This window comes from Triticum aestivum, chromosome 1D, assembly GCF_018294505.1.
Source record: "Triticum aestivum cultivar Chinese Spring chromosome 1D, IWGSC CS RefSeq v2.1, whole genome shotgun sequence".
In the NCBI taxonomy this organism is placed as follows: domain Eukaryota; kingdom Viridiplantae; phylum Streptophyta; class Magnoliopsida; order Poales; family Poaceae; genus Triticum; species Triticum aestivum.
In genome coordinates, this window is record NC_057796.1 from 315,561,270 (window position 1) to 315,572,034 (window position 10,765).

The 10,765-nt window shown below is 45.3% G+C and overlaps 2 protein-coding genes across 2 annotated transcripts in view; one reads left to right on the plus strand and one right to left on the minus strand.

Moving 5' to 3' along the window:
• The window catches only part of LOC123181718 (uncharacterized), a 4,155-nt gene extending 417 nt beyond the window's left edge, over positions 1–3,738 (plus strand). The window contains exons 2-4 of the mRNA XM_044594040.1: positions 438–500; positions 1,172–1,285; positions 3,162–3,738. Coding sequence (XP_044449975.1) covers positions 456–500; positions 1,172–1,285; positions 3,162–3,284 — 282 coding nt within the window. The 5' untranslated portion in view covers positions 438–455 and the 3' untranslated portion in view covers positions 3,285–3,738. The remainder of the gene's footprint in view (positions 1–437; positions 501–1,171; positions 1,286–3,161) is intronic.
• Positions 3,739–4,646: 908 nt separating this feature from the next.
• Positions 4,647–9,295, minus strand: LOC123181717 (TATA box-binding protein-associated factor RNA polymerase I subunit B). Its single transcript, XM_044594039.1, has 5 exons — positions 8,313–9,295; positions 7,631–8,229; positions 7,393–7,549; positions 6,142–6,266; positions 4,647–5,208 (listed from the first exon to the last, which is right to left on the minus strand). Exons 1-5 carry the CDS (start codon positions 8,914–8,916, stop codon positions 4,801–4,803), a joined length of 1,893 nt encoding a protein of 630 aa, XP_044449974.1. The 5' UTR covers positions 8,917–9,295; the 3' UTR covers positions 4,647–4,800.
• Positions 9,296–10,765: the final 1,470 nt, after the last annotated feature.

Here is a 10,765-nt window from a genome sequence, read left to right on the forward strand (position 1 = left end):
ATCGGCCCGTGGTGACCTAAATCGCCGGTGCCCCTTGCGTCTTCCTCGCCTCCGGCACGGCTCCGCCGCCACGCGATTTATCGCTCCGGAGAGGCCGGCCTCTTCCATCTGCTTCCATAGCTCCCTCTGGTATTTCTGAAGTTTCGGAGGCCGGCCGCTTTTGCTGCTAGTGGTTATTGGCGAAATTTTCATCCAGATAGTATACATAGAACTAGGATATTACATCGCTTTTTCGGGTTATTATGGCCTTATGGATGCTTTGCATAAACAAAATAGTCACCGCTGCAATTGTGCAACAGTATCCAAATAGTATACATGGAACTGGAATTCTGTCAACCACTGTTTTCATTCTCTCCAAATCTAGATAAGCGTAGCTGAGGGTTGGCTTAAGCACCATTCATCTGTTTCTGATGTGATCTGTACCCTACCTCGATCAGGATTAGAAGATATAAAGAATGGCTGCACAAGACACTCCTATGATCACCGAGGATGACTATGAGGTACCCATCTTTTAGTTTATTTATTTATTATAGGGCGCTTTTACTATTGAACTACCACAAGATATCTCTTGTACAATATTTTCTCATGGCTACAGGATCACAATCGCAGGAAATGTTTTTAATGCGCATCTGATATTTACCAATTTTGTGTAACATTACTCGCATATTGTCGGTTAAATAATGCTGAAAGTTCAACTTAAGCTGGCCAACCATGCCCTATAAATATCAGCAGAGTAAGAAAGAGAAGAGCCTGGGTTCTTATTTTACATGTTGCTATATGTCCGAAATTCTCTGATTTGCACCGGTTTGGTCTCGTGGGAGAGTTGCTACGTTGTTTACCAATGCTAGATGCACATCAGATATCTTCAAGTAATATAGTCTTCAATTGTTAGATTATACTTGAAAAGAATTTGAGTACTCCCTCCGTCCCAAAATAAGTGTCGCTGATCTAGTACAACTTTGTACTAATGTTGTACTAAATCAGCGACACTTATTTTGGGACTGAAGGAGTATGATGTAACTGTTGGACCAGTTCATCTTATTTTATGCTTTTACTTGAACAAGATTTTGGTGAGAATTGTATTTCTAAATCAATTGTTTGTAAGGATCAAAATTTTCTACTCTTCTTGAGTTTTTGCTGTTGTTGTGAGCTATGTGCCTACGTTTTTCAGACTCAGCAGAAGAAGCAAGCTGCTGCAGATGTTCTTTTCAACTATTCACAGTTTGTTATGGTGTGCATTGGTGAGGGAGTTCGCCCGACTGATCTCCGGTTGCATCTTATGAAGGTAGATTTGCTATCCTGTAACTTGTTGTGTTTTTCTTAATGTTGCACATTTATTACCATCATTTTTAATGTTGGCCCTAAGCATGTGAGTACCTGTTCCTGCCAGAATTTCTTCTTTGTGTACCCACAACAGTTTTTTAGGTGCTCATGATTAATTTCCCCAAGCATAGAGAGGCCCAGGCCTTTACATATTCAAGAGTAGATACATTATACTTTATTAGTGACATGTCTATTCTTAAGCCAAAGGAAGGAATTATTAGAGCAACAAATTTGACCCTGAACCAGATATACCAATATGGTACCTTTCACTGTTTCTTATTCCTGGAGGGCACTTTTATGTTTAGGATTTCTAGACCTCTGAGATAGTGAGATCATAGGTTTCTGGGCCTACAGTGGTTTACAATGGATATTCGCCTTGATCAGTTGATCACTCCATGGATGCTTTTTCTTCTTTTCATTTGATCATTTATTTTAACTTGCATAATTATTATCCTTTCCCTTTGTCACTCTTGAGTTTTGAACCCTTCGGCTATTTGCTTGAAGGGTGTGCAACTGTTCTTTTTTTTTGGAGCAACCGGCAGGAGCTTTGCCTTTTCATTAAGAAGAGTATAAGAACTGGCCAGTTAATAGGGAAAATTGGCCGGGAACCGATACATCAGTGACACACACATCAGCACCGAGATCGCGCACCAGGCGAGCCGCCGGCTTCACCACACGAGCAACTAGAGCCGACACCTACAACCAGATTCAAAGCCGCCGAGCTGACTTCGGCATCCACGCCGGTCCCAAGGCCACAACCAGACGAGTCGACGAATCAGTCACCCAAGCAACCAGAGGGGACACCCTACAACAGCACAACAGTTTTTGGAGCTACTACAAACCTAAGACACACGCTGACCCCGAGGCCGAGCACTAGGCGAGCCGCCGGCTCCGTCACCCAAGCAACTGGAGCCGACACCCCACAACCAGACCCGAAGCTGGCGCGCCAGCATCCACACTGGCCCCAAGCCAACACCCTAAGAAGACATCGAGATCCGGAGCCACCCCTCTGACCTCCACATCGGGTGAAGCCGTACACCGCCTGATTTGATGGCTCGACCACGGCGTCCGCCATGGACGCTGGCATGGCAACTCTGCACGATAGTCTTATCTGGCTAGGCTCGCCTCCTAAGGTGATGCCTCCAAGGAGGAAGTGACGAGGACGCCGCCGTCCCCTCCTCCGACAGAAACAGGGGACTTAAACTTTTGCCTAGAGGATTCAATACCACAGGCTTCGAGAGATAAAATAGAGCACCCACGATGCCCCCTCCAAGGAGGGGAACGATGCCCGCAGGTGTCGCCATCGTCGGCCCCAGCCAACTGTTCACCTTGTGTTTTATGTCTTGGGATATTCACTCGAACAAGATAACATGTTTCTGGTGCAATTAAGATGTTAGTTAGCTGCATTCTTGCATTTGAAACTAAATTAGCAAGGGGTGCAAATGAAAGCCTAACTATTCTGGCTTTGGCATATGACTATGGGCCTGTTAGGGCTAGCTGTTCCAAAAGTGCACTTTCTGATTACCCATCTCACCCAAAGTAAGGAATGAGTAGTGTTTTATCTTCAAGTTGCACGTTCTACCCCTTGAACTCCAAGCATTTCAAAACTAAGCATCTCTACTCATTAAGTTTAAGTCTGCAGCCTAACTATTTTATGCTTGAATGCAATTTGACTAGCAAAACACATGTCTCAGTGAGGATAGTGGCTATATAAGCACAATTGACACCCGGCAATTCATGCTTCTGTTAGCCAACAAACTCTGGGGTTATTTCTTCTGGCCTGAGTCCATCAGGCTGATATGATGCTAACCCAGATCTTCTGTCTCCTATTTCCCCAGGAAATTTCAGGGATGCCCACCTCTTTGAAGGAAGAGCCACGGCAGGCAGCTGCCTCCCCAAATTCTAGCGGTGAACCATCATCCTCTGGGACGATGAAAGAAGACAGGAGCGAAATCCCATAAGCTTCATCTGCATCTTGCAAGGAGATGGGTATCTCAGGATGATAGGCGCTGATTTGTGATCATAGAGATGTAAATAAGTTAGCATGCTTGAGGCGAGGCCTGGTTTGGTTTACAGCTCTGAAGAGCACATTTTCCTGGCGGATGGTAACGTGTGTGATCATTTTTCAAGCCACTTGCATTGCATCTATTAGTTGGGGTCCATATCTTCCTGCCATATGGGTAGATAGCCTATAATCGCAGAACAATACTGTTGTGTTGTACATGTCTTCTGTTTAATCAGATTGATTGGAGGTTCTGTTTTGCATTCCAGGGTTGGCAGGCACACTGCGGCTTACATACATCCCTTGAGCTTAGTTTCAAACCAGTTCATGGGGGTTGTAGAATGCATCAGGATTTCTTGCTACTAAGTTTTGTAATGGACACCAAATCTGATTGTGAAGACCCTTTTTAGCTCTTTTTTTTGGAAATGTAAGCACCTTCCATTGGATTTTAGGGCTATTACATACATGGGGCTCAATTGATGGAATTTATGCAAGCGCAAGATCATATCGCTAGGCACAAATCTTAGCAGCAGAACATGCAGCATCATCGCTGGGGGTTGGGAGAGCGACTCCAAGATCACACGCTCCACCTAGAGAGGGCGTAGATGGAACGAGGATCTTCGACCCAGATACCAAACCGACTGAAGCTTATGAAATTCTGGAAGTTCCTCTTAAAAAGTCGTTTACATGAGGATCTTAGTGCTTGTGCGTTTGAGAAGTTAGGTTTTTACTCGGTAAGATCGGCTCATCGGTTGCGGTATGATGAGAAAGCGCAGTTGGAGGATACTAGGAGTGACACTGCAGCAAACTCAATCTATGCCATTGTGGTCCATGAGACCTGCTTTGCAAAAACACTTTCTGCAAGGGTGAAGGGGATTCATTACGACCTGGTTTTATCAAGGTTAATGTCGATGCGGCCTACTCATCGACTACCGATCAGATGACTACTGGAATTGTTATTGCCCGGGTACAGGTGGTGAGTTCTTTCTTGCAGCTGCTCAGAGATATGAAAACGTGTTGAATCCCTTGACAGCTGAAAACACCTCCTCCGTTATGGTGTATGCATTTGGCGTAACCTGGTGGTTTTGGTGGATATGTGGAACAATAGGCCGCAATGCATGTCTGATATTATGGGGCTTCTACAGGAAATCAAGGATCTTAGACGGGGTTTTAAGTCTTCTTTTATCTGTAAAGAAGCTAATGTTGTGTGCGCATTTGTGTGCAAAATTTCCCTGACCGGAGACTGGCGTGGTGCTGCTCCGGCGCAGCTTACTACATGTATGAGCCATAGAATGAGCTCTATTGATTGTCAAAAGAAAAGGAAAGAGTAAAACTTCTTATACTGACTCGCCACATTGGCATGGTACAACAATCCATAAAACCTTCAGCATGAAAACATGTCCTTTCCTTTTGCTCGAAAAAGAAACACGTCTTTCACGCATCATTAGCTTAACTAGGTAGATAGAAAAAAAAACTTAGCTAATAGGTGGATTCTGCAAGGCATCTAAGCTTCTGCCTATTCGCTCTTCTATCCAGGCAAGTCTCCTCTCGAGTTTTAGCACACTGGTATGCAGAACCCTAACATCAACTTCTGCAAGCTTTGCAAATGAGCGTATCAACACGTAATAATCAGCATGTCCGATGCAAACAAGACTACCGGTTATCGTCTTCCTTCTATAGTGAAGGTAGCCATTTGATCTAAGCCACTTCCTTGGCGGCAGATAACAAAACCCATGATCTTCCATTTCCGACTTAATCCTTTGCATCTCTGATGATGATGCACAAAAGCTCCTTGCACCAACAGAAGTTCCATCACGACATCGTTTATTCATCACTCCATTCGTGGTTCGCCTTTCCTCCATGCGAGCTTTTGGATTCCCATCCTACAATGCAATAGGTTTAGCCATCAAATCAACAGCAATCATCCCCAAAAGACGTGTGGATAATCCTGGAGGGCTACACCTATATTAATTTTAGGTTCAAAACCAGTATGTGCTGCAAATGAAATAGGGACTTTTTTTTTATGAATAGCAACTTATTTGTTCTTCATCTTTTAATTTAATACTTTGGGAGTTCACACAAAAAACTTTCAGACTATTTGTGTTCGATTTCTAAAATCATTTACTCTCTTCGATCCACATTAATTGTCGCAGCTTTAGTACGACTTTGTACTAAAGTTTACAAAGTTGTACTAAAGCTGCAATAATTAATATGGATCAGAGGGAGTGAGATATTTCCATGCTGATTTTGTTTTAGAAATAACATCCATAGATAAAACCCTGCTGTTAATAACGGTTTGCACTCAAGAGGAAGGCAGCATCCGTATAAATTTGAAGTTGAAAATCAATATGTGGTGAGAAAAATAGAGAACATTTTATGAATAGCAATTTTCTTGCAAGTAACAGCAGCTCCCTCCCTGGTATGTCACTTCCCCGCCAGAAAAGGTCGATTCCTGGCTGGCCATCTACACCACCAACCATTGCCACCAACAATGCCAAGGCTACTCGTTTGACCGTCGCCTATTGCTTATGAATGTCTAGGCGAGCACCTAGGGACACCTTTTTTTAACCTTGTTTACACTAGATGCTGATACGGCTAATAACTTCAAAGCAAACTAATCCAGCCCACAAAAAGGAAAACATTAAAGTAGGGCCAAGACAAAATAAGATTACAGTGAGGATTTGAGGAGTCGGATAAGATGAGAAGTACTCCATGATAGAGACAATCAGATAATCATAGAGAGACACACTACAGCTTTACTGCTTGATGCAAAAAAGGAACAAGAGTTGACAACAATATCAAACTGGGTGCATTACCTCTCGTCCTTTGTACATATCCTGAAAGATCTCTACTAAGTGATCCTCTTCAACTGAACATGCAATTCCAGGGAAAACAATATCTTTGCAGTATTTGAGATAAGAGTGAAGGTCCTTTGAATAGTCTGTAGAATTAGGAAACTTAGTCAATTTTGTACCACTAGCAAATATTTGGTCCAGTCACAACTAGTGCCAGACAAGAATGCATTCAGTTAAAACATTATAACTTTGAACAAACATATCACTGTGATTTGTGAACAACTTATGAGAACAAATGTTTTATCCATGATACTTTGGAGTTATTGTACTTCTATACTTTCCATATAAGATAACAAAATATATTGGTCTAAAACTCTAAATACATATCTAGTTATTACAATGCTAAAGGGAAGTTACTGATCACCATCTGTACGAAAGAAAGATAGAAGTGCAGTTTTGTCTTAGTTGACAATTTCACACGTAATGAGTTGCTCTACAGCTGTCTGTATCAGAACTCTCTGTGTAAGGAAACATGAGAACAGCTTACTGGACAATCCAGAGGTAATGCAGAAATCCAGTATTTCTCACTGCAAGATACTCGTGCATTGTCTGTTAATTTTTGTAATGCTGCCTGGTGCAGATGCCCCACAAATGTTCAAGCCTAGTGTTATTAGACACCAACAAGCATTAAGGAGCTCTCTAGTTAAGTGTGGAAGTTCAGATCCAGGAAATGTCAAAAGTTATTTATTGCGAAAAACAAAGCCACAAACTCCATGTATACATCAACGTATTATTTCTCCCCATACAAAATATACATGTTACTCTAGCCTTGCCAATTTTTAATACTAAGTGAATGTCCTAAAAGTTGAAATACAGCTATAGTGATGATCCGTACATATCCTACCTCAGTAACTGAAAATTACCATGGTGAGATAGACTAGCGGCTCTACACATACGAAGGTATAACCTGTTAACACAAAATATGACAAGGCTACCATAATACTCCCTCTGTTTCGAAATAAGTGTCATGGTTTTAGTTCAAATTTAAACTAAAACCACGACACTTATTTTAACAGAGGGAGTAGATAGTACCATAGTAGTCTCTCTTATGACATAGCTACTGCACTAGAAGCTAGAATAACATGTATTTAGTAACATAGGAGGTAAGTATTGGATAAACAACTAATGGACAGTATAAGGATGAGACTTGACATGCGTACATTGCAAGAAAAAAAATAATGTGGATTGAAGCAAATGGTCATTGAAAGTTACCATGCGCAACATCAATTTTATCATAGGCACTTGCAAGAGTGCATAGCAATTCCCTTGTGCCGAATTCCTCACTAGTGCCGCCTTCAGGCCTCTTAGATGGTGGTAAATTTGCATCTGGATCAGACCCATCTGCATTTCTTCCTGTCTCACAAATCTCCTGAAGGGCAAAAAGAAAGTTCAGTACATTATATTTAATATTTACATGACTTAAGAGAGTGATCCTATATGGAATACTCACCTCCCATATCCCTTGACCATTGATGTTATACTGAACTCTTAGAGCCACTATTAGTATAGCCATTACACAGACCCGTGTGGGGACCCTTAATGGATTACTAGACAACCATAGTTCTGCAGGCAATGCCCACTCATAGATGCGGCAAGCATGAGGGAGGATTCTTTCTATCGGCAGAGACAACTCATTCAAGTAGCGTTGAGCAATAGCATAGAAATTAACTGAAGGAAGCTGCAATCCTATTCGTTGTGCTATGGACCCAGCTGCAGCTTCCAGTTGCCATGTTCCAATCACTCGGACTGGTCTGAATAGTTGCCTTGCACTCAAAGGGCAGTGTTTTACAGAGCTCCCAAGAAGCTTGTCCACTTCGGTAAATGCTGCCATATAAGGAAGCTTACCCTCCATTGCCCACCTATAGATGTCAGTCGGTAGGATGGCTTCCCGGGCAATATGACATGCCAGGAAACATACAGACAATGTTGAGTACACTGGCAGCATCATTCTCAATGAGCGCAGAAAGATGAACTCAACCCTTCGCCTGTCTTTGCGTGGCAAGGCTTCATCCCCCCATTCACATTTCACCTCTTGAGGTTTCTGTTCGCCTGCACACAAAAGATACACATATATATCTAACTCTGCTCTGGTCTTTCAATGGTATTAACTGAACAAGAGCTTAAACTGACACCTCCACTGGCAGAGCACTTCAGTCTCTGCGCAGCCTCGTCCTCTGCGAGCACCTTCCACGCCCAAATTTCGTCGAACACCTTGGAGGTAGCAACCCACCGCACCCAGATAGTTCCAGCCAGGCCGCAGACAAGCGCGCCCACCCGGTACCTCTTGACCAGCACTTCCAGCTGCTGTTGCAGGATCACCTGCAGCCCCTGCACGTAGCGCCACCGGACCCGAGCACCCAGCTCCTCTGGCTCGCCCCAAGCCTCGGCGCCAGTCACAAAGTCGCGCGGCTCCTCGAAGTCAGTCGCAGCAGGGGGCTGCCGAGTGGGGTAAGGGGTTGGGTAGGGTGCGGGGGTGCGGGATTTGGGGGTTTTGTTGGCTTGGCTAACTCGGTGGAAGGACATGGCGCCGGTGACATGGAAATCGTCGGGGTCCGCGGCAGTCGCCTGGGTGGAGGTGTGGACAGCGGAGCACTGGCGGCACGAGAAGAAGCCGTCCTCGGCGTCGTCGGGGTTGTATTCCTCCGCCGCGCCGCAGTTGTCGCAGACCAGGCGGATGCTTCCTCCTCCCCCGCCTCCGCCGTAGTGATCCGGGGAGGCGCCGCCGACGTCATCCATGGGAGAAGTGTGGGTTTGCGCCTTCCGGAGTTCAAAAAAGCTGTTGTCGGTGTTAGCTATAAGATGATTGCCTGCGGCCTGTGCCCGGTACCTTCGTGCCGCGGGCGCCCAGAGGTAGAGGCCGGCAATGGTGCGCCGCCGCCACCGTCCTCAGCTGGGTCGGGCACCCGCCCGACGCGACTGGCTACTAGCCAACTAGGGCACGCGTGAGTTAGGGGTCTGGATGGGGAGCTGCGGAGTGGGAGGAGGGCGGGGGTCCGGAGGACAAGGAAGGCCGCCGCGCCGGCGAGGGCGAGTGCCGTGACTAGGGACGCGTAGGGAGCAGGGGGGAAGGGGACCTAGGGGCGCGCCGCTGAGACTGCGGCAATAGGCAATACGGGACTCGGGACGGGGAGAGCCTGGTTCAGGCCTACCATAGCAGGCCTTGGGCCGTAGTCTATCTCTCTGCACACGTGAATTCGGATTTCTTTTTTTTTTTGTTGGAAATTTGTTGCAGCCTTTTTTTTAGGGAAATTGTTGCAGCTTTATTAAATTGTCGCCTACAATCCGATGCCACCTCCTCGCTAACAAAAGCATGTGAAACCCCAAATCAATTTTTACAGAGCTTATTTCTGCAACCTTTTCTATTTAGTATATAGTCAAAATTTTATTCACCGATCGACACGCCCAAATGACTCTAAACCCCACAAAAGTTCGGAGTAGCCCTTTCACCTCTTCAATAAGAGGACCATGTGACAAGAGGTCTCTCACCACATTGTTAATCTTGCGAGCGACATTCTATAAGTCGGATTCCAGTAGCAATTTATGTACCCCAAACTCCTTAGCTAAAAGAATAGCACGCCATGATTTCAGCTAACCCGGGATCGTTGGTGGAGGCAAAAAAGTGACAAGCGCCAACCAGAAAAACCTCCACCATCGTCCCGAAGCATTGCTCCTCTGCCTCTATAATCATTGTCTTTCAACATATTTACACCTGCAATGCCTTTAGTGAGCATCGACCGAGTTGGTTGTCGTTCTTTCAACACTCTCATGGATCGATATCCATTCATCGGACAGATACAACACTCTGTCCCTGATATCTGTTGGGTCCTCTAGCACGCGCCCCTCCCGTGCATTGTTCCTCGCTATCCAGAGCTCGTAAAAGCCCATGAGCATCGTCATCTTCTGCTCCTCTCCTGCATGGTGTAGCCAGTCCATGTTTATGCCTAGATTGTAACTGACCATGTGTAAATCCTAGATACCCCCGGTGCCTATATAAGCCGAGTGGTTAGGTCCGTAGAGGCACGATTTCAAGATTTTGGAGCTTAGAATTCATTCATATAATCTCGAGGTAGATCGGACTATACTTTGTACCCCCATTCACGATCAATATAATAAGAGCAGGACGTAGGGTTTTACCTCTTTGAGAGGGCATGAACCTGGGTAAATATCGTGTCCCTATCCTTCCTATTACCATCTTACTCAGATCACCAGCTTGGGGCCCCATACCCGAGATCTGCCGGTTTTAGCACCAACAGTGCGCAGCGCCATGACCCAACATACGCGGAGGACTCCCTGAACTGGGACAAGTGGCTCGCCATCGAGCACGACGTGTGCTGCCGCGGTGCCATCCAGATTGAGCCTGGCTTCGCACCGCCGCCCCCGGTGGTGGGTGTCGGTGTCAAAACCGACAGATCTCGGGTAGGGGGTCCCAAGCTATGTGTCTAAGGATCGATGGTAACAGGGGACAATAGGGACATGATGTTTACCCAGGTTCGGGGCCTCTTAAAGGAGGTAAAACCCTACGTCTTGCTTGATTGTATTCAAAGAGTATAGGGGTTACAAGAGTTGATCTACCTCGAGATCGTAA